The sequence below is a fragment of the Adiantum capillus-veneris genome, chromosome 10 (genome assembly GCF_014529385.1).
Source record: "Adiantum capillus-veneris isolate H3 chromosome 10, ASM1452938v2, whole genome shotgun sequence".
Taxonomy (NCBI): Eukaryota; Viridiplantae; Streptophyta; class Polypodiopsida; order Polypodiales; family Pteridaceae; genus Adiantum; species Adiantum capillus-veneris.
In genome coordinates this window covers 8,039,162-8,063,557 of record NC_140940.1, presented here as the reverse complement: position 1 = coordinate 8,063,557, position 24,396 = coordinate 8,039,162, and the positions used below count along the sequence as shown (strand labels likewise).

Below are 24,396 nucleotides of genomic sequence, written 5' to 3'. Positions count from 1 at the left end.
GGAACTTGGGTTGATGTGGGTCTTGGGTTCTTGGGTTCTTGGGGGTCTTGACTTCTTGAGGTTCTTGAGGGTCTTGAGGTTCTCGAGGTTCTTCTTTCGCTTGCAATCTGTGTTAGAGAAGGATCTTCTCTTCACCCGAGTTCTGCTCTTTTCTGCGGGCGCACTCCTTGGCGGCCTTGTGCTCACACCAAGGTTGCTTTTTCCCACCTCACGTCGATTGGCCGGCCGCTAAATGCACGGTCCGCTCTCAATGAGTGAAAAGAGGCACAAGGGGAGGCTGGACAAGCCCCTCTTTCTTTGGTTTCTTGTCACGCTTCAAAAACATGACTAGGAATCGGCACGCCCAAGCGAACTTGGGTTTGTGCGACCTCAACAAGCAAAAAAAAATTCTGTGGTTCTTTCCTTGAGTGATACAGAACACTGCCAAAGCTCTAATACCAATGTAAGGTGCAGCGGAATGAATGTTGAACTTTGCTCAAGATGAGTGCTCCGAAATGTGCTCAAGGGTTCCTTTTACTTGCGGAAGGGAGAGCCTTCCGTTCCTTTAGTGAGAGAGTGCAATGGACACAAACAAAGTGATGAACACTGTGAATGAAGGTGCTGAGACTGAGAGATAGAGAGAGAAGAATACGACACCAAAAAGTTGTCAAACCCTCCTCCGAAGGCCCCACTCTCTATGGCGAGAGCGGTCTACTTATGATTGCCAAATCTCTCCAATGCTTGGACTTGCCGACAATGTCGATGACGATGACGACGACGACGAGACAGGCTGAAATCTGAAAATACTAATGGCTGAAATTTGCAAATCTTTATCTGCTGAATTATGACTCTATGTCGGTGGCAATGTCGATGACGGCGATGCAACGACGACGCGTTGAAAACGCAGATGCTGAAATGTGCGTTTTCCGGGCTGAATCTGCGAACTTCGCAGGATCTGACTGTGCGGCGAGGATCTGATGGGGTGCATTTTGGATGGCGTACGGCCATCGATTCACCATTAACGTCCGCATTGAAGAAACCACTTGTCCCGCGGATTTACACTGAAGATGAACTTGATGATGTGATCGAACGACGAGTCAACCGAATATTGAACACCACGAAGCCTCCAAAGAGACGAAACAAGGGAACAAATTACCCTGGTTATTTGGGTCGATGTCACGTGACACATCCAACGCTATGTGTCCGTGGACAAGCTACAACACTACAAGGGTTCAGTCGTCCAGTCAGTCTAGATTTAGAAGTGATCTGGCACTTTTGTGAGTCTGTTCGCAGACCGTGCATGCCTAGTCACTTAGTGTAGATGCATATCCTCTGGTTGCACACAGCATGATCATAAGCATTTCATCAGAATCCATTAGAATCCTTCAGGGAAATTTTCCAATGCATTTAACCTATTTTTCTTATTTTTGACATTTTTCACTTATTATTTTTAAGTGACTTTTGTTGGAAAGTAGGTAGGGCAAATTGAGTAAGTTTGTATATAAGCAAACCTAGACTAGCACTAATTGGCAGAAGAGGCAGTAGGAGCACCAATGCTCAACAGGTAACTTCTCAGCAAGAACCCTTGGTGGCGGTTTCTCCTCCAAGCAAGGACTCAGATCCCTAGCGTTTATCATCAAGCATCCTCGCAAGGAAAACTCAGCCCTAGCGTTTTTCATCCTAGCCTCATCGCCATACAGTCCCAACCCCTAGCGTTTTTCCTCCAAGGAACTATCGCCATAGACCACTCCCCTTGCTGGCGTTTTTAGCATATCAGGAGCACCCACAGCCATGGCGATTTTCTGCAGATGAAGACCATCAGTTTTCAGCCCTAAAGACCAGCAGATTTCAGCCCGCAAGAACCTGCCCACATCAGCGTTTTGGTGTTAGATAATCTCAGCCATCAGCATTTTTGGAACAACAACAAAACAGCTGCAGAATTCAGCTAGGAGCGTTTTTGGACAGGAGTTAGAAAGCCTCATTTTTCAGCCCTTAGATCGGTCTCGCCATCCCCGTCATCGTCATCGATCTAGCCTAGACTTGCATCAGTCACATGCATTTAGTTTGTACCAGTTTGTGCAATCAATAGTAGACCACTCTCGCTGACGAGAGTGGGGCCTTCGGAGGAGGGTTTTACAACGTCTCTGGTGTCGTATTTCTCTTCTCTCTCTTATCTCTCAGTCTCATGCACTTTCACCCACAGTGTCCATCCACTTGTTTGTGATCATTACACTCTCTCACTAAGAACGGAAGGCTCTTCCTTCCATAAGAACAAAAGGAACCTTGAGCACAGTTCGGAGCACTCATCTTGAGCAAAGTTCAAACATTCATTCCGCTGCACCTTACAGTCTGACATTCTTCTTTTGCAAATGCACAAAAAGCCAAGAAGCATGTACGCTTCGAGAGTGTGTCCAATTCGTTCTCATCCTCTTCTGATAGTTCCGACGACAACTCCTCGTTTGATTCCAGTGATGAGGATAGAAAGGGTAAGAAACGACCGAAGAACCAAAGACATGGAAAGAACAAGAAGAAGGCCAAGAAAAGCAGATCCCACCGCAGATCTCGGAAATTTTCTAATAGTTCTGAGGATTCATCCTTGTGAGAGTTTGGACTCTGATGATGAGATGTTCTATTCTAAGAGGAAGCACTTTTATAGAGCCAATCAGTATGACTTTCTCGAAGATAAGAGCAAGAAGACAAAAGAATTCAAGGAGGACGGACAAGCAATAAAATTTGATAACTTTTCAGGTTTTTGCACAAGGCCCTCACTTTTATTCAACACACTCATTGATAGGTTGGTGGTAGCAAATACGAGGTGTATCCGGTAGATGTCAGTATTGGGGTGTCGATCGACTTGGTCTTCATACACGTGTCCACTTTGAGGTGTTAAAGTTTTATGCATCTCAAGTGAATGTCCAATGTGATCCCATAGTTCATTTTGTCTCTTAGGTATTTATTTTACTTACTAAGGACTGCAAGTAGGTATGTAAGTGCACCTCTGTCCCCGTTGTATAATCATCTAATTCATTGCCAAGTTGGTTGCTTCAGCAAACTCTCTCTCTCTCTCTCTCTCTCTCTCTCTCTCTCTCTCTCTCTCTCTCTGTGTGTAACATTTAATGGCCTAAAATCTTTTGTGTAGCGGAATTTAGCATGAACATAGTGGGCATTTCATTAGAGTTGATTCTTAATGAGAATTACAAGAGTGCTTGGGTGGAGAGAGCAACAAAAAGCATAACACCTAGTTAGATAGCGTCGACAATACTTTCAAAAGAGAGAGCAATTAAGCTATTGACAACAGTTGAGGACCGGATTTGCATGGAGCCGGTCCCCCCTCCAAAAGGCTTTGTATTATGGTTTCTCCCATCAAGAGAGACATTGTACAATACAATTCTTTGTGTTCCTTCAAGACTAGCTAGTGCAATGAAGATGGAAGCTTCATACACCAAGCAAAACACTTAATCAAACACAACTTGAATTATCCCCGTTCTCAGACCCAAGACCTCACACACCTTCGAAGATGGTGAGAGCTAGCAGGGTATGAGAGTAGATTGAGAGGAAAAAGAAGTATCTTACGAGAAAGAAGTACATCTCCTCACATAATCACTCATATTAGCATAGCTTAGCTTAGTAATTAGCTTGGTAGAGAAGATGAGCATGCATTGAAGCTTGGCTCTTGGTTGGATTTGCATCCACATGCCAAGAGAGTGTTGATGTAGGCTTCTATCTCACAAGCTTGGAGTAGGTGATGAGCTCTCCATTAAAGCTTGGGAGGAGATAGAGTATTTTCCCTTCACACATGGTCAAGTGTGTGAGTGTGTGTGTCAATGCCAAGCAAAAATCAGCCCCTATCTCTCTCTTGGGCGAGCCCTAGCTGCTAAGTAAGTCTGCCTTTTGCCTCATTGGACCTCCCCAGGTCAAGCCAATAGGGATTAAGCAGCATAAGTGATAGCCTTCTGACATGTGTCCCCCTTTCCCCTTTTGTGAGAGCTTTAGGTAATTAAATAATTAAACTAAACTCTCATTGGACCCCTTTGCCTCCTGGCCAATAGGAATCAGGCAAGCCATGGGGCTCCTGAATGCTCATTGGACCCCTTGGGAGACTGCCCAATAGTCTTCTAGGACACTTAATTCTTATTGGTTTCTTTTATTAAATGTTTTTAAATTAATTAGACTAGATTTACTCTAGCTTAATTCTCATTGGTCCACTTCAAGGGTCTTCCAATAGGAATTGGGCACACCTTGTGGGCATCTGGCCTAGGGAGCTGACATGTGTCCCTCATTCCCTTTGTGTAAAGGGAGCCTGTGTGTGTGTGTGTGGCTTTCTCTCTCATCCCCTAGCTTTGGGGCTCGCCCCCTCCCATGTAGGGATATGCAAAGACTTTTTGGGCACACACTAAGCATCCAATTTTCCCTAGGGTTGACCTTTGGACACAACCTTTGAATTTTGGAACCTTAGCATTTTGGAAGTCTTAATGGGCTGAACCTTAGGGTCTTTTTGGCCCATTGTTTCATATGGCTCTTTTGCAGATGGCCCCCCCTTTGGATCCCTATTTTCCCTCCTTTGGATCCCTACTGTGGCCGGTCTGCTAACTTAACCAATATTCTAGCTTTTTCTCCCTTGGCACTTCCCCACATTAAATGATCAGTTTAATATGAGAAAATCATTTAGGAGAATTAGATATTGATTATTATGACATTACCTCTCTCTTGAAATCATAGTCGTCCTCGACTATGGTGTAGAGAAGATAAAGCATACGCATGAGTCCTTTTCTTAGCGGGTAGAGGATCCCTATGTTACCCTACGACATCATTCCATAATGGATGACTAGTCCATTTGGCGCTTGAGAGCCTGAGGCTGCCGCAAGCATGTCTGCACATTAGTCCTATCAGTCTTCCATAGTAGAGTGACAAGCCCTACTTTGGTGTTTGGGAGACGTCGTCCCTGCAAACTTGATCTAAGCATGCATACTACTTCATTTTTGTGCACAAATAAAGAAAAAGAGAGTCTTATAAGACAAAAATTTTTGTTCATTTTTATCATTTTGTACATTTGCTTACTCTTGGGAAACATTGTAAGCATTGACAAGGTTTAGGTTATCCTTTAATTGTATGCCTTGCATCCATCTAGCATCTTCAAAAGGATAATTCTTAAACTTAATAAGATATCGTCGGATAGTCTTACCGCCTCTTAATACCTTGTCTTCATGTCGGAGAATGGACTCGGGCTGCAGCACCTCCTCGTGGTCCTCAATCTCCGGTGGGTCTTCAATAGTTGGTTCTTGAGGTGGCTCTCCTTTGTAAGGCTTTAAGAGGCTCACATGAAAAGCATTGTGTATGAGCCAATGATTGGGCAACTTAAGTTGATAGGCCATCTCATTGATTGGCCTAAGAATCTGGAAGGGACCATAGTACCTTTTTGCTAGTTTAGCATAGTACTTTTGGTGGCCCGTAGGATTCTTGCCCGTAGTGTGCCTTAATCGAGCCTTGGGAAACTTTAACAAGACCCAATCGTTTTCTTTAAAGGCTTGGGCTCTTCTGTGCTTGTCAGCAGCAGCCTTTTGCCTTTGCTGTGAGATAGAGATAGCATCCTTAATCTTTTGGAAAGATTCTTGTAGGTCTCGGCTATACTCATCTGCAGCGAAGATCTTCCCATGTACCTTAAGTAGCAAGGGACTTTTTGATCTTCCCTCAATTACCTCGAAAGGTGCTTTTCTTGTAGAAGTATGTACAGTGTTATTGTAAGCATACTCTACTAAGGGTAAGTACTTCTCCCATTGGGATCTTTGATCTACTTCCGTTACATAGGCTTTTAGTAGATCGAGAATAGTTAGGTTAGCTATTTCACTTTGGCCATCAGTTTGTGGATGATAGGCCGAAGAGAAGTTTAGCCTTGTTCCTAAATTCTCAAAGAGACCCTTCCAGAAATTACTGGTCATTCTAGGATCTCTATCCGACACTATGGACATTGGCAAGCCATGGTACTTGAAAATTTGTGAAATGAAGAGGGTTGCCATTTGATGGGCTTTGATAGTCTTTTTGACAGGTATAAAATGAGCTTGTTTACTGAACCTGTCTACTATCGTCCATATTCCCGTATTCCCATGGATAGACTTAGGCAATCCAAAGATAAAATCCATGGATATGCTCTCCCACGGTGAATTAGGGATTGGCAAGGGTTGAAGCAATCCAAGTTGCTTCCCTCTATCAAATTTTGTCTTTTGACATACCACACATTTGGAAACATACTCATGTATGTTCACTTTCATGGTAGGCCAATAGAAATATGTTTCAATTCCCTTTAGGGTAGACTGAATCCCTCTATGCCCCGCATATGGGGGAGCATGAGATTCATACATTACTTTTTCACGTAGTGAGTTAGTAACGCATAGTCTATTGCCATAGAGAAGATAACCATCTTGTAAAGTAAATGGTTCTTCTTTCTTCCCTAATGCAAGGGCTGAAATCACATCTCTAAAATCGGGATCAATAGCATACTCATCTATCATTAAAGATAGATCATTGTGAGTTGCTATGGAAACCGCATTCACTCTCGGTCGTCTTGAGAGTGCATCGGCTACTTGATTATGCTTGCTAGCAATGTGAGCAATATGAAAATGAAATTGCGAAAGGAAATTTGCCCACCTCATTTGTTTGTCGGAGAGCTTGGTCTGCGTCATGAAGTACTTAAGACTTTGGTGATCCGTTCGCAGAATGAAAGGAGTCCCCAATAAATAGTGCTTCCATGAGTCTAAGGCATGTAGAACTGCAAGGAGTTCTTTTTCGTATATGCCTAGAGCTTGCTCAACAGGGTCGAGCCTTCGACTCTCATAGCCTATGGCGTGCCCTTCTTGGAGCAGAACAGCCCCAAGGCAATCACCACAAGCATCACATTGGACCTCAAATGGTTTTGAGAGATCCGGTAGTGTAAGCACAGGTTGAGAGATAAGCTTTTCTTTTAGCTTTTCGAAAGCATTGTTCTCCTTAGTAGACCACGTATACCTAACATTTTTCTTTGTTAGGTCATGTAATGGTCCCGCAATTTGTGAGAACTTTTCTATGAAGCGTCTATAGTATGCACACATACCTATAAAGCTTCTTAGTTCATGAAGATTCCTTGGTTTAGGCCATCCTTTTATTACCTCTAACTTGGATGGATCCATTTGGATTCCATCTTGAGAGATAATGTGACCTAAATATTGAATCTCTTGCAAGAAAAATTCACTTTTCTTTCGATTAACATAAAGTTTATTCTCTCTTAAAACTTGAAATATTACCTGGAGGTGTTGCTTGTGTTCCTCTAATGAATTAGAGTAGATGATAATATCATCAAAGAACACTCCAGTGAAGGTTCGATGAGGTCTGAACAGCTTCTCCATCAAGCGGTTAAATGTGGCTGGTGCATTAGTCAAGCCAAAAGGCATGACAATGTATTCGTAAAGACCAAATGTAGTACGAAATGCGGTCTTTACAATGTCTTGATCAACTATCCTTATTTGATGATAGCCACTTTTTAGGTCAATCCTACTGAAGTAGGTCGATCCTTGTAGCTTATCAAATAGGTCTTCTACCCGTGGAACGGGAAACCTATTCTTGATAGTGATCCTATTTAGTGCTCTATAGTCGACACACATACGATATGTGCCGTCTTTCTTTTGCACTAATAGCACAGGTGAGCAAAATGGAGATGAGCTAGGCCTAACCATGCCCTTCTCAATTAACTCATGCACTTGCCGCATAATCTCCTCTTGTTGAGCTTGAGAAACTCTATAAGGAGGTTTGTTAGGCGGTGAACTTCCTGGAAGAAGTTCAATTGCATGGTCGTCATTACCTCGTTTAGGAGGTAGCTCACAAGGGATGTCGTCAATAAAGACATCTTGAAACCCCTTGAGAAAATTGGATAACTCTAATTCCTTTTGGTTGCTTTTATTTTCTTTTGCTAAAGCATTAGGTTCATTTTGAGAATCTTTAACAAAAATCATGTACACAGAAATAGAGCTCTTTATTGACTTGTTGAAAGCTGGTGTATGTACAATGGGGATGGTGTTACCCATCTCCCTAGCATCTATATACATGTCCTTTTCCCTGAACTTAAAGGAGATTCTCCTTTCAGGAAATTTAACATGGGCAGCCAGATGGTCAAACCATGGTGCCCCTAGGATTACATCCTCATGCTTGAGAGGAGAGATAAAGAAGTCCTCTTTGTCCACATAGCCTTGGACATGAAGCCTCAATTTCCCGATTAAGGGAGTGACTGAAGCTTCTTGCCCCTTGAAGGCACTGTCTGCGGATAGGATATCTCCCATCTCGTAGGATTGTATGCCTAGCTTGGTGGCTAACTCCATAGATATGAAATTGTGAGTAGAACCAGGGTCAAAGAGAATAAAAGCATCATGTTCTCTTACCTTTCCCCAAGCATGGCATAGAGGAGATCCTTTGTGGTGAGTTTGGTGAATCTCCTCCTCTTGGATTTCAACCAAAGAAGCTCTAGGAGGATCTTGGCGGTTGTTCTTTTGGGGACAAGCGCGGTACGCATGCCCTTGTTCGCCGCACTTGAAACACCGGTTATCTTTACGATAACGCTCAAGCTCTTCAGGAGAGAGTTTATTCTTTCCTTTGTAAACTCCCTTCTCTTTAGCTTTGTTGGAATTGCCCTTAGGAGACTTTTGGACATTGTCCTTCCCCTTAGGCTCATTGGAACCCTTGTTTTCCGGGGGCTTATTATTTCTTTTACCCCCCGTTTGGAAATTGATTCGCGAGGCCACCATAGTATGGTGTATTACCGCCGATATGGTACGTGGCCTTTGGGAGTTGACATACTCCGCCATTTCTTCGGTTAAGCCCGCACAAAATTGTTGCTTTTGCTCTCCAAAATCCAACTTTTTGAAGACAGTGGCTTTGAGTTGTAGGTCCCAAAACTTGTCTACATATTTGTGGATGGATTCATTGGGAGAGAGCTTTAAGCTTCGCCATTCGGTGAGTACTTTGTCTTTGGCATCGGTGGCCAAAAACTGCTTCATAATGGAAGCTCCTAAAGCCTTCCATGTTCGTGGAGCTTCACCGTTGGCTCGTAGGCTAGACCACCATTGTCTGGCGGACTTTTGAAAGTGCATAGCTACATGGCGTAGCTTAGAGGACTCCGTGAAGCCCTCATCTCCAAACGCCGCATCGAATTGCTGGATAAAGGCCAAAACTTTGTCTGTAGCACCGAAGGTGCCATCATAGGTAAGGAAAGAGATGCTCTTCCCTCCCTCTTTGAATTTCTTCAGCTTGGACGACCTCTTCCATGCGGCATAGGATTTCCTATGGCCTCTTCTTTTTGATGGTTCAAAAGTTGCACCATCACTTTCTTCAGAAGATGAAGAATTTGAAGAAGGTGGAGAAGAGGGTGACCTCTTTCTCGCCTTTTTCTTGTCTTGATCTTTGTTGTCTTCACCATAGCTTTCATAAGAGGAAGAGGATGAAGAAGATGGAGAAGAGGGTGTCCTCTTTCTCGCCTTTTTCTTCTCTTGCTTTTTATCATCCCTCTTTGAATTGTGGTGAGGAGAAGAATATGATGGTCTTCTCCGTTTTGGTGGTGATGGAGAGCGTTTAGCCCGCCGTCTTCGTGGAGCCATCTCCGTCGAGGTGGCGGGAGACTCGCTTCTTTCTCGTTCCTTCGGTGGAGGCTCTTGAGTTCTCCTTTGGGAAGGAGATGCATCATCAAGAAGTAAGTTCTTGAGCCCTTCATATGGATTCTCTTCTTCTTCCCGAATCGGAGAGAGACCTCTTTTGGTAGTCTCACAAGGAGGCTTCCTAGGTGTTCTCTCGTCATGGTGATGAGCTTGGAGAATCCCGTGAGCACGGAGCTGCCGTTGCACTTCACTTTGGAGAGATGGATTGCCCATGGCTTGTTGAAGCCTAGAAACAAGATAGTTAACAAGCATTGAAGCATCATTAGTAGCTTGCTCATGAGCAAAATCAAAGTTATCAACATTAATTTCACTCTCTTTACTATTGTCAGCCATTCTAACAACTTTTAGGTGTAAACTTTTTAGGTGTACTTTGGCACTTCAAGCCCTAGTTGCTACTCCTCTTTACCCCTTTAGAAAAAGCACTCAAGCTACTGTACCCGCGGCTCGAATACCATTAATTGCAAGGAATAGAAGAGAGGGTCTTTCGACACCAAAACAGCACCGGCTCCTGTCAAGCTTCTAATAGCTCAATAGTGGTTAAGCCGTAGGCAAGCCCCGTAGGACTCCACTATTAAGACCATAGCTCTCGACGGTGATGCCCCGTTAACTGCACAAAGGCAGGCGCACTGCAAGGCTGAAAAATCCCTATTCTACTTACTCACAGGCAATTAATAATACCAACCATTTGTAGCTAGCTTGAGGACCTCCCTTCTTGAGCAAGAAAAGAGAAACCTTGAGCTCTGATACCAATGTAACATTTAATGGCCTAAAATCTTTTGTGTAGCGGAATTTAGCATGAACATAGTGGGCATTTCATTAGAGTTGATTCTTAATGAGAATTACAAGAGTGCTTGGGTGGAGAGAGCAACAAAAAGCATAACACCTAGTTAGATAGCGTCGACAATACTTTCAAAAGAGAGAGCAATTAAGCTATTGACAACAGTTGAGGACCGGATTTGCATGGAGCCGGTCCCCCCTCCAAAAGGCTTTGTATTATGGTTTCTCCCATCAAGAGAGACATTGTACAATACAATTCTTTGTGTTCCTTCAAGACTAGCTAGTGCAATGAAGATGGAAGCTTCATACACCAAGCAAAACACTTAATCAAACACAACTTGAATTATCCCCGTTCTCAGACCCAAGACCTCACACACCTTCGAAGATGGTGAGAGCTAGCATGGTATGAGAGTAGATTGAGAGGAAAAAGAAGTATCTTACGAGAAAGAAGTACATCTCCTCACATAATCACTCATATTAGCATAGCTTAGCTTAGTAATTAGCTTGGTAGAGAAGATGAGCATGCATTGAAGCTTGGCTCTTGGTTGGATTTGCATCCACATGCCAAGAGAGTGTTGATGTAGGCTTCTATCTCACAAGCTTGGAGTAGGTGATGAGCTCTCCATTAAAGCTTGGGAGGAGATAGAGTATTTTCCCTTCACACATGGTCAAGTGTGTGAGTGTGTGTGTCAATGCCAAGCAAAAATCAGCCCCTATCTCTCTCTTGGGCGAGCCCTAGCTGCTAAGTAAGTCTGCCTTTTGCCTCATTGGACCTCCCCAGGTCAAGCCAATAGGGATTAAGCAGCATAAGTGATAGCCTTTTGACATGTGTCCCCCTTTCCCCTTTTGTGAGAGCTTTAGGTAATTAAATAATTAAACTAAACTCTCATTGGACCCCTTTGCCTCCTGGCCAATAGGAATCAGGCAAGCCATGGGGCTCCTGAATGCTCATTGGATCCCTTGGGAGATTGCCCAATAGTCTTCTAGGACACTTAATTCTTATTGGTTTCTTTTATTAAATGTTTTTAAATTAATTAGACTAGATTTACTCTAGCTTAATTCTCATTGGTCCACTTCAAGGGTCTTCCAATAGGAATTGGGCACACCTTGTGGGCATCTGGCCTAGGGAGCTGACATGTGTCCCTCATTCCCTTTGTGTAAAGGGAGCCTGTGTGTGTGTGTGTGTGGCTTTCTCTCTCATCCCCTAGCTTTGGGGCTCGCCCCCTCCCATGTAGGGATATGCAAAGACTTTTTGGGCACACACTAAGCATCCAATTTTCCCTAGGGTTGACCTTTGGACACAACCTTTGAATTTTGGAACCTTAGCATTTTGGAAGTCTTAATGGGCTGAACCTTAGGGTCTTTTTGGCCCATTGTTTCATATGGCTCTTTTGCAGATGGCCCCCCCTTTGGATCCCTATTTTCCCTCCTTTGGATCCCTACTGTGGCCGGTCTGCTAACTTAACCAATATTCTAGCTTTTTCTCCCTTGGCACTTCCCCACATTAAATGATCAGTTTAATATGAGAAAATCATTTAGGAGAATTAGATATTGATTATTATGACACTCTCTCTCTCTCTCTCTCTCTCTCTCTCTCTCTCTCTCTCTCTCTCTCTCTCTCTCTCTCTCTCTCTCTCTCTCCAATCTGTAACTACCGCTATCTCCCCCGGGCCGTACCGCCTCGCGCTCCACCACTCGCCGAGACCGCCGCTAGCGTGGGTGCACACGTGCATCTAGCGACTCCCTTGCGGACGACGAACTACCGCGCCCGCTGCTAGGGTGGGTGCACACGTACATCTAACACCCTTGCGGACGGCGATCAAGCATGAGGAAGATGAACGATAAAGCCGACCCCCTAGAGGATGCCATTCAAAAATGCAAAGAGGAAATGACGGAGACCATTACCAAGATGAACCGCAATCTCTGGGGCACAATAAACATGCTGGAAGGAGGTGTGCTGATCCAAGAGAGCAAGATAAGCACGTTGGAAGACCGAGTGACGACCCAAGAGGAAGAGATAGCGTCACTCAAGAAAGAACTCGCCGAAGCCCGATCAAGAAACACACTGGAAGAGGGCGAACTGCAACCCTCAGTAATCGAAGAAATCAACATGATCAAGGAACAAGTACGGGCCATCAAAGAGGGAGAAGAACAGCACAAAGAAATGACGACTTCTTGGGTGGATGTTCTTACCAAAACCCAATAGAAGGCGGACGAAGCCGAGAAATGGATCAAGGTGGCCAAGAAAGGAAAAGACAAGGAGATAACGCCCACGTCCACACCCAACAACATCATTAACCAGACACTAGAGGAGGAGCAGAGGAGAAGGGTGCGCGCTTTACATGTGAGAATTTGCGGTCTTAAAGACAAAGGCAATGTGGACGAAGAAGTAAAAGAACTCACACCCTTGATGGGGATTCATGAGCCGACACACACAAGGGCATGGAGAGTGGGCAACATAAAGAAAAATGGAGGCAGTGGAGAAACCTCAAAAGAAAGAGCACTCATCCTCCGTTTTCCCTCCATGGAAGCAAAGAAGTCATTCTTGAAGAAAAGACCAACTCTTAAAGAGACTGGCATCTTTCTCGGGGATGATCTCACCCTCTCGCAGATCGCTCATATGCAAGAAGTAATGCCGGAGATTAGAGCGGCAAGGGAAAAAGGCAAGATCGCTTTTTACCAAGACGGAAAAGTGGTAATACTAGAGCGACGCTCCACATGCCGGTGTGAGACCTATGGGACCACACTCAAAGTAGCTGCCTGGAACTGCAATGGATCTCTGCGTCTTGATGTGGGTGCCTTTGAGGATAGCTTTACTGGAAGAGACATCATCTTTTACTCTGAGACACACCAGGCCCCTCGGCAATCCATGCCTCACATCAGTGGATACAGGTGGGAGACAACCTACAGGCAGGAGACACACACAGAGCACAGAGGGCGGGGCTCGGGGGGAGTGGCAGTGTTATTTAGAGAGGAGCTGCAGCCACTGATACATATAGCCCGCAGGGACGAGCAGGCTAGGTACATGTGGGTGAGACTGAAAGCAAAGACAAGCAGATACCTCTATCTAGCTATTTGCTACTTTCCCCCGAGTACATCAGTTTATGCATCACCCAGAGGACAGTCCCCTTTCTCTATTTTGGATGATGACCTATGGGAGTTCTCTAGGGACGGTGACATTATCATCCTAGGGGACTTCAATGCTAGGACTGCCCATCACCAGGCAGTGTTTTATGATACTTCAGAGGAGATGCTAAGAGAGCTAGATGTTGTAGAGACGGGCCTTTCCAGACTATCACACGATGTGGAATATACTGAGTATGGGCGACACTTGATAGACATGGGCACTGCACATGGATTGGCCATCTTGAACGGCCTACAAAGATTTCCTGTTGCGGGAGGTATTACATGCTTCCCACACAGACATGGAGCCAGCACAGTGGACTATGTCATGGCACAGCGGAATCTCATCTCCAGTATCCAGGACCTCATAGTTGAGCCCAGACCGGTCGGGGTGGCAGTGGATCATGCTCTGGTGTCGATGACCATCTCCTTCCAGTTCAGTGTAGCACACAAGCCACGAGTAGCAGCCCCTACTCGCTACACATTCACACGGAAGACGGATTCTGTATACATGGACGGAATCTACAGACGCCTATGTACTGAGGACCCGGGGCGACCTCTGGAGGAGCTAACTACTATACTGACACAGACATTACATGAGGCAGCAGCAGAAGCATACCCACACACCCAGCCTGAGCAGTGCCGCCGATCAGGGAGCATGCCTCAGAACAGCTGGTACAATGAGGAGTGCCGCCAGACTAGAGCCAGACTTCAGAGAGAGGTGCTGTTGGGGGACGTCACTCACAGACAGTCATAGATTGACTTCCGACGCCTGGTGCGGCGGAAGAAGAGGGCTTTTTTGGCTCGACTCGAGCAGGATCTATATCAGCTATTCTTGAGTCAAGACTCGCGTGAGGCGTGGCGGCTCTTTCATGAGCAGTCCCCCCTCCCCTTGCTATTTCCTCCACAGAGACCTGGGGGCAGCACGCATCATCTTTGTACACAGTACCTGGACAGTCGCCCCTCCCCAACCCCCCTGATCCATGCCCACACGCATGTGTCTTTTTCATCGCTGAGATGGTGAAGAAAGCTATTGACAAGATGAAGACTGGGAGAGCATATGATCATGATGGCCTAGTGGCTGAGCATTTCATGCATGCCAAAGACCTACTAGCAGAGCTTCTAGCAGTTATGTTTAACCGGGCCATGTGTGAGGGCCTACCGGACACTTGGAGCCTATCTACGATCGTACCTATCTTCAAATCAGGAGACCCCATGGAGCCTGGGAATTATCACACTATTATGATTGGGCACACACTGGCACGGTTGTATGCATCCATTCTGGAGCAACAGCTGAGTAGATGGGCAGAGGGGGAAGGAATACGTGCAACTGGGCAGGCAGGATTCAGGAGAGGCTTCTCTACTCTTGACCATATCCTAACACTCAGGGCCATCATCGAAGAAGGCAGATCTCATGGGAGACGGATCTATTGTAGCTTTGTGGATTCCCGCAAAGCTTTCAACACGGTACCCAGAGCTAGACTGATGCGTAGATTACAAGAAATGGGAGTACCCACAGAACTCATTTGGGGGATCATGGCATTGTACAGATCAGTAGTAGGGCATGTACGCACCTCGGAGGGACTTTCTACACCGGTTCACTCCACTATTGGGGTGAAGCAGGGCTGCCCACTCTCTCCTACTCTTTTCGGTATGTATGTGGATGAGATTTCCGACTACATTGACAACGATGGGGATAAAGGTGCTCAGTTGGCAGGGACATGGATTCCACTTTTGTTATATGCTGATGACATAGTGTTGATCTCCGAATCCCCAGAGGGAATGCAACGTCAATTGGATGCTTTGCATACGTTTGCCCACGAAAGTGGTTTGTTTGTCAACCTCGGTAAAACCAAGGTTATGGTGTTTAATACCACCCCATAGTGGATCAGGAGGTCAGCACCTACATTTACATACGGCCAAGTGACTGTGGAGTACACAGACGCTTACACTTACCTTGGAGTGGTTTTTAGCGGACCCGCATTCTCACTTAGAAGAGCAGCAGAGACCAGACTTACTAGAGCCCACGCAGCATTGGGTAGATTGGAGAGGATGTGTTCGCAGGTTCAGTTCAGGAGCCTTGGACGAAGCTCTAGCTCTTTGACACCTTGGTGGCTTCAGCATTGCTCTATGGAACCGAGATATGGGGACCTTCACTGGATCACCACGGGAGGCCGGGTCGCTTAGACGGATGGGGGAACATGGAGAAACCTCTCGTCTCTATGATCTCGCGGCTAATTAGAGCCAAGGCATTAGTACCACGGGCCATTATCTAAGCAGAGCTAGCCCCCCCCCCCCCCCACTTGTGGTGGAGGCGCTCACCAGACCAGTCTCCTTCGTAAACCGCACATGGGCACTTCCTAGAGACAGATATGCTCGCATAGCACTTGAATGCTCTCGACAATTAGCCATACAAGGAGATACAACATGCTGGTATGGGGAGATGACATCATGGTTTCAGGCACATGGGTTCAGCATAGATAGGTTGCCACCATTCCATTACTCATTGGATGCACCATCTCTCACTCTTACATAGTCAGAGATCACCAAGCTCATCCGCCAAGACTTGACCCAGCTAGACACCAGGAGGACATGGATACAACCAGCACAGGAATTGGGCACGAAGATGGCTTTCTACAGAGACCACCTCCTCCAGCTTACGGAAGATGGTTTTGTGGCGAGACCCAGATACATGGATACCCACTTGTCTCATGGGATACGATGTGCTATTGGCCAGTTACGCACATCTTCTCACCAGTTGCGGATTGACACTGGGAGATATAGCGGAGTACCAGTAGAGGACAGGACATGCCCCTTGTGTAACATGGAACCTGAGACAGAGCTACACTATACATGCCGCTGACGGGACACTATACATGCCGCTGCCCCGTCTACTACGAGATACGAGGCCGCTTCCATTGCTTGTTCAGAGAGGGTTTTGGACCACTCTCAAGAGTCATGGGATACGAAGATCAGAGATGTCTGGGTTTGTTCTTGCTCGAGCTGCGCAGGCTCAGAGATAGCCTGATGAATGGCGAGGCTAGCTAGTCTCAAAGACGGATCACAGACTTCTTCAGAGCAGACACGGGACAGCCGCAAGAGCCACTCCCACAGCAGAGCTCCCCCTCGTCTCACACCAGAGGCACACTGATTGACCGAGCGATTGAACTGGGGAAATCCAGGTGCCCGCGACTGCGAAGAACTACACAGCATCGACGTAGGCTACGACATAAAATTCGGAGCACGCTGGCCAGGCATGCACGATGCCCGGTCAGACTACTAACCATGGAGGAAATTGATGAGATTCGCCAACGACCGATGCTAGATCTCTTGTGATTCAGCTGTCCCAACAAGCTGCCCATTTTTCTGCCTAGTTTTTTCCCGACTCACATTGACCAACTGAGGACCCCATAGTATATATCTTTGTTTTGTACTGTTGTTAGGTTATTTTGTTACTCCGACTTTGTATCAGATCCATCACTTTGTAACTTTCGGGTCTCATAGGTCATTATGGCCTTTTGAAGACGTTAATATAACATTTCATTTCATTTCATTTCATTTCTCTCGTGCATTCTCGACTTAACTCTACGCTTCCACATCATAACAGAGTCAAGTTTCAACTAGTTATTCTAGGTTCATTGGAGCTTCTTTGTGCTTAAATCGTATGATTTTGAAGGTGCTTATCTACGTATACGTAGTGCTTAGTTTGGGATGCGTAACCTTTTTCGTAAAAATATATTTTGCAGGATAGTTGATGCTGAAGAAAATCTAGGAGAGAGTGAGGTCAGAGAGGCACATCTAGCAAAGGCTTTATATTTCATACAGATTGGTGACAAGGTGCTTTCTTTTTGCAACTATTGTTTTGCAGAAAGGTGGTCGTGTACATTTGAAGCAGAAAAGCTGATTTTATGTGTTGGCCTTGTTCTAATACTCCACTGTGTGGTCTTCTGCACTCTTGGGGTCTCTTTATCTGTCTCTTTTTTCATTGTTCTTAATGTGATTAAACCCTGCTCCATAGATGGCTATTGTTCAAGAATTTTCTGTTTTGATTGCTTTTAAATGAAGAGTTATGAATAAGATGATGTTAAAAGGAATTCTTGTATGGCAATATGGAGGAAGGGTTGCTTATTGAAAAGCCTAAGGCTGCGACAGTGTCGGCCACCTGAAGAGGTATTTGTGATTGCCAATGGATGACTTATGTTTGTGGCTCTCTTTGCCAAGGTATCAGCCATTCAAGAATGGCAGGTATTTGCTTCAGCTGATATTGTGTAATATTTATACAAGAGTGTGAAGGCCTCCAAAATGTTTTTCTGCAGTGTGCATGGGCTTTCAAATTGGTAAAATTTGACAAGTTGGATGTTTAAAAAGAAAAAACGCTGGGCAGGAATCCGATTGGAGAAGGGCAGTGGACATAAAGCATACCAGGGCCAATCAAAGGGTCGACTTGATTAAATCTATCATAAGACTATGCTCACATGCATTGTGTATTTAGTGTTGCAGCCTATGTCTGTAATTACAGCATGGTGCTAATGGATGTATAAGGTTTTGGCTATGGAAGCCATGCCCAGGCCTGACTGAGATGTTGACCAAGACCTTGTAAACTCCTGAAAGAGTTGTGAGGGGCTATGATCTTTCAGGTTCAAATCAGTGTTTTGACACAAATCTTTCTTGAAGGGTGAGATAATGCTATAGTCCCTGGAAATGAAACTTGCTTACATAATAATCTATCCTCAAAGTAAGGTAGCATTTATTCCTCTTCCATGTAAAGCCCACAATAAAGGTCAGAAGGTATTTGTGTTTCTGCACGAATTAATTTTATATGACCATCTTTGTTATTTTGGAGTATCTCAATTAGCCTGTTTGTGCAGGAGGCAAATTAATGTTCTAAGGTAGTGAACAGTTTAAAAGTTGTGATTGGGTCTTTGCCAGGAAAAAGCTCTGGAGCAGCTGAAAATCACAGAAACTAAGACCGTTGCCGTCGGGCAACGTATGGATCTTGTGTTCCACACGCTGAGGATTGGCTTCTTCTCAATGGATTACAAGCTGATTTCCACAAGCATTGATAAGGCTAAAAGGTTTGCGACATTTTGCTTAAAATGGGCTTTGCATGTTTGGGCTCCTTGTGTCATTGTGCAGCTTTTTACCTTTCCAGCCTATTTGAAGAAGGTGGAGACTGGGAGAGGAAGAATAGACTGAAAGTTTACGAAGGATTGTACTGCATGGCTACAAGAAATTTCAAGAAAGCAGCGGAGCTCTTTCTAGACTCAATATCTACTTTCACAACCTATGAGCTTTTTGCATACGATACATTTATCTTTTACACAGTCTTGACCAGCATTATCTCCTTGGATAGAGTCTCTTTGAAACAGAAGGTCAATGAATTTGGAGTGTGATTCTCTTGTGGAAAAAGTCAGATGTGTGTCATATATTGATTTTGCCCTTGGCTGGATGCAGGTTGTGGACGCACCGGAGATTTTGACTGTTATTGATAAAATACCGAACCTGTCCAACTTTCTGAATTCCCTTCATGGCTGTCAGTACAAGTCATTTTTTATAGCTTTTGGTATGGGTCTCTGGAATGTGATTGGATTGTTATGAATTATTTAGAAGACTGTCTCTAAGATTCTTTCTTGTATTTGTAGATGGATTAATGGATCAGATTCGGCTTGATCGTTACATATTTCCCCATTTCCGGTACTACATGAGGGAAGTCCGGACTGTTGCCTATTCTCAATTTCTGGAGTCTTATAAGAGTGTCACAATGGAAGCTATGGCCAAGGCGTTTGGTGTTAGTGTGGACTTCATTGACATGTAAGATGTGCAACTTGTCAATGTGTTCACCTTGTTGACTTTTTGCTGTGAGCTTATGGTGCTATTTCAACTGAATTGTGGCCTTGATACTTTTTAAGTTTACATAAAATTAGAGATAGTTGTGGCAGAAAGTGAAAAATGGTGGCGGAGGTGCTCGTACCAGTTTGTGGATTAGGGAACCAGGGAGCCATCAGGACCTTGTTGATCTGTATGCGTGCCCGGTTCATTGATTTGCTGTTACCAAACCAGCTTTATGCCTCAACAACTATTTGTCCACATTTCGCTGAATACTAGTTGCATGAATGCATGTTTTTGGTGGGTAGATGAGTCGGAAATGTCCAGATGCATTGGTAGTTGACCTGTTTACTGTCATACTAAGGCAACGGAGCCAATAATGTGACGGCCTCGGCACTGTAGAACACTTGAAGGCCAAAAAGAGCAGTTTTGCTGAAATGGATGGCATCAATTCAGCAATACCCATATAATCCACCCATCGTGGGGCGGTTGGAGGTTATGCTTTGACAGTGAGCCTTCCTTTGTGTGCTGTGACAGCATCGGCGCCCTCACTCTGAGCTTAAAGATTATTGAGAAACATAGCCGATGAGCATTGTAACAGCTGCTGTGATGGGAAGGTGCTGCAGCGTATGTGACCCCTTATTCATGCATGCGAGCTACAGCAGTTGTGCAATTCTCAATCTGGAAGTAGTGCTCTGAGTACCCGTGTTGTGCCAGGAGGGTAAAGTTGGTAGCTGGAATAAGACTGAAGGGAAGTCAGCAGCACGAAAATAAACATGGCTAGTTATTTATTTGTATTAAATTGAGGGCTATGTCTATGCTCCCCTCAAACCATGTTGTGCTTAGTAAAGATTAGACAAGGTATTGATGAGCAGGATATTTGGTTATCCAAGATCTTTTGATGGTTTCTTATTCTCTTTTAAATGTTGTGTTTCAGGGAGCTGTCTCGATTCATAGCTGCAGGTAGGCTACACTGTAAGATCGACAAGGTAGCTGGTGTGCTAGAGACGAATCGTCCTGATGCTAAAAATGCTCTCTACCAAGCTACAATCAAACAAGGGGACTTCCTTTTAAATAGAATCCAGAACCTTTCAAGAGTTGTTGATTTGTAAATGCTTAAAGCATTCAAACGATTTTGGTATAATTCTGACTATTTGCCCTTTTTCTTCCTCCTGTGTGACTGTATGTGAGAGAATATCAAGGTTTCTGTCAATATGGACATGTCGAGCCATGCATAGCTAACTAGGATATATTTAATTTCTCTTCTCTGGGTTTCTGTTTTTTTGGGGAAAGCTAGATTGGACAATTGTAAATAATCTTTACCGTTAGTAAATAGGAAAGCTAGATTGGACAATTGTAAATAATCTTTACCGTCAGTGTTGGGAATGTACTCTTCCTTTAGATGTGAAGCTTTTATAGTTTATTATTGTACTTTTTGCTCATACAATGTTTAATTATAAATTTTCAACGTCTATAATTTGCCTTTAAAATTTTTAACTGTCATTATCGAAATCCTTTACTCATGTCGCCTTTTGGGAAAAGGAAAGTTGAAGCTAATATTCAAATATAAATTTAATGAAGGTTAAAGAAGATTAGCAAACTTATCATGTAATATATATATTTTCCCCTAAACTCTAAGTATTATTTGATGACTTGCCAAGTCAGTATTAAAGTAAATGAATTCATAAAATTATATTTTGCTCTTCTTTTTCTACGACTACATAAATTGAATATCATACCTTGCCAGATTATCAAGATGCAAAAGTTTTAGACTCAACATAAATTGCATAAATTGGAGGCTTTCATGAAAGAAAACTGCATAAGTGGGGAAAAATGTTTGAATCAAAGACATTTTTTCATCTTTATACGAGTCTATAATATTTTGCTACCCACATTAAAACATGGCCTTGCACTCATGATGTCAAAATAATCATTTTATAATATGGATTGTAGCAATATAATCTTGATCAATATGGAGCATGTGGAAAAAGAGTATGTAAGGAACTTAATCTATTAAACCTTTGATGCTTTGTTGGCTGATAATCTGCAAATCTAGAAAGAGGAAAATGTGTGCTTTAAAAATTACCAAAAACTTCTCAAAGGCAACACCCTTGAAGTTCTGACTACACAAGAAAAATTTATCTTGGGAATAGCTGCGAACTATTATGTATCTTGATAGGTGTGACTTTTCTTTGAAGATTGAAAATCTTTCAATATCTCCCGCATTCAAATTTTCCACTCCCATCCTGTGCTCCCCCAACCCTCATTTGCTTGCTAATAACCCCCTTGCTTTATCCTTGGGGTAGCTTATGGCCAAACCCATTAGGTGTTCCTCTACCGTAAATCCGACCCTAGCATCCTCATCGAACTTGCTAGCAAAAACTTAAGTATTGCCATCATCAATAGCTCCTCCCCCAAATCCAACCCTAACATCCTGAACCACCTCTTCTTCCTTGTAAAGCTTTTAGAGACTAATAGGCAATTTCTTTCAGCCTGTAGGATTATTGCTTGCGGACCCCCCTCCCAAACTTTGTGAGAAGCCACTCTCCTCTCTCCCTTTTGACTCAATGTCTTTTCATTCTCACAAACCTTAATCTATCCAGTTTGTATCTAGGCTTCATAGTTACTGTTCCCATATTGTAACGGGTAGACATTGCCAATTTTTTGTTTTCCTTGGTAAGACCTCTTGAATCGAAAATGGGCAAAGAATCTCTAGTAAAAGTCCACGGCGAAGGTTTTCAAACTTGGCAAGTCAAAGTAAAAGGGTATCTCTTGAAGAAGAATTTGTGGGGATAGTGAAGCCATTAGTTGAGAACGAGAGGGTAGAAACTAGGGCAGGTATCAAGAAAGAGATGAACAAGCCTATGACATTCTCCTTACCTCTTGACGACAACGACATCCACTACCTAGATGAATGCAAAAGATCTCAAGAAGCTAGAAAGTCACTTTGAAGCAAAGGCCAATAGGTCTAGAATTGCACTTAAAATGCAACTTTATGCACTCACAATGGAGCCCAGGGAAGACATAGCTTCGTTATTCAATATGATAAAACGCATTTCTATTTTACTTTAGATGCACATTCCCACCTTTTTGATTAGTTTGTGGTTAACACCATTATGTTTCACGTCCATGAATGCTACTAACACTCATCCAACCTAACCTTACCCCATCATGTGGTATCAAAGCTTCATGATGGCTAACTTCACTTCTTAGCCCTTTTAATAACCTAGATTTTTTTATCCCTCAAGTGATGCTCTCTCATCACTTGATTGGAATATAATTTCTCACCCAAGAAGAATTGACTCAAGCCATTTCTACAACACCTTCAAGAGCAACACATCAAAGGAGCTATTCTTTGATGCCCAAGACATTGCAAGGATCAACCTTGATCATCTTGCATGTTCAAGTCCCATATGCTTGCTCTCTACGTGCTCTCGGCTGCTTGCGATCTATCGTCGTCGCACTGTTTTCGATGCATAATCCGTTCTAGGCAGTCCTATTGGAGGAGAGAATGTATGCAAGGCCCCTCAAAGTCATATGTGCAACTCTCCACTTCTAATTTTTCTCTGCAAATGGCTTGACCCATGTTAATTTGGTTTGTTGAATTGATTGTCCCTTTAAGTAAACTAAAATAATATTTTCAGTTTCACCTTCCAATTCTCTCTATAAGGTTTTAGAGAAACATGATTTACCACTACACTCTTTTTGTATTGCGAGAGCATTGGTTAAGGGGGAGCCTTGTTTCCCTTTTCTCTTATGCCCCACATTTGTAAGACCTTCGGAATCCAAAATGGGCAAAGAATCTCAAGCAAACTTCAAAGGCCAAGGTTTTCATACTTGGGACACCAAAGTAAAAGAGTATCTCATGGAGAAGAATTAGTGGGAAACAATGAAGCCATTAGTTGAGAACATGAGGATAGAAAATATAGCAGGTATAAAGAGAGAGATAAACAAACCTATGTCATTCTCCTTAGCTCTCTTGACGATAACCACATCCACTACATAGATGAATGCAAAACATCTTAAGAAGCTTGGCTGACCCTAGAAAGACACTTTGGAGCAAAGGCTAAAAGGTCTAAAATTGCACTTAAAATGCAAATTTATGCACTCACAATTTCCAGGAGAACACTTAGCTTTGTTAGTCAAAAGGTTGACATGCATTTCTACTCTATTTTGCATGCACATTAAGTCTACCTTTTTATTAGTTTGTGGGTGACACCATTGTGCTTAACGCTCATGAATGCTACTAACACTCATCCACCCTAATCTAATCCTATCCTGTGGTATCAGAGTCTCACGATGGCTAACTTTCTTTCTTAGCCTTATTGGTATCCTAGTCATTTTTTATCCCTATGCTAGGTCCAGTGGTGCGCTTCTCCCTCTCTCTCTCTCTCTCTCTCTCTCTCTCTCTCACACACACACACACACACACACACACACACACACACACACACACACACACACACACACACACACACACACACACACACACACACACACACACACACACACACACACACACACACACACACACACACATTATTTGATTGGAATCATAATCCCTGCGCACTTCCATTTAGAGTAGTTGTTATTCCTTTAGTTTTTCACATGCTCATTTCTTTTATGGTTCCAAACCATTTTCAGTTAAGGCTATATCATTGAAGTCAACATTGCCAAAACCAGTCGTGGCATGTTGAGGCTCCATTGAACGAGTATAAGACGCTACACATAGGCTCATCTACTCATGGTGACTGATGGAGAAGCACAAATCATTTCAAGGAATAACTTCTAATAGCCATAGCTGATTGGGATCATTTGAACCCGGTTCAATCTTCAGCTCTCAGCTACAGCCTCTGGCCTAAGACAACTACATGTTGTCCCCCAAGAGGAATCGACTTAAGCTATAGCACCTGTGGGAGCATCACATCAAAGGAGCAATATACCGACTCCCAAGACCTTGCAAGGATCACCCTTGATCACTCTTGCATGCTCAAGTTTCATCCCGTTGCTCTCTATGTGC

The 24,396-nt window shown here is 43.8% G+C and overlaps 1 protein-coding gene across 1 annotated transcript in view; it reads left to right on the top strand.

The window, feature by feature from the left end:
* Nucleotides 1–20,545, top strand: part of LOC147448407 (26S proteasome regulatory subunit Rpn7) — a 78,925-nt gene extending 58,380 nt beyond the window's left edge. The window contains exons 3-8 of the mRNA XM_086521033.1: nt 17,297–17,387; nt 18,480–18,625; nt 18,703–18,922; nt 19,005–19,113; nt 19,193–19,361; nt 20,314–20,545. Of these exons, the coding sequence (XP_086377159.1) occupies nt 17,297–17,387; nt 18,480–18,625; nt 18,703–18,922; nt 19,005–19,113; nt 19,193–19,361; nt 20,314–20,488 (910 nt within the window). The 3' untranslated portion in view covers nt 20,489–20,545. The remainder of the gene's footprint in view (nt 1–17,296; nt 17,388–18,479; nt 18,626–18,702; nt 18,923–19,004; nt 19,114–19,192; nt 19,362–20,313) is intronic.
* The last annotated feature ends 3,851 nt before the right edge of the window (nt 20,546–24,396 follow it).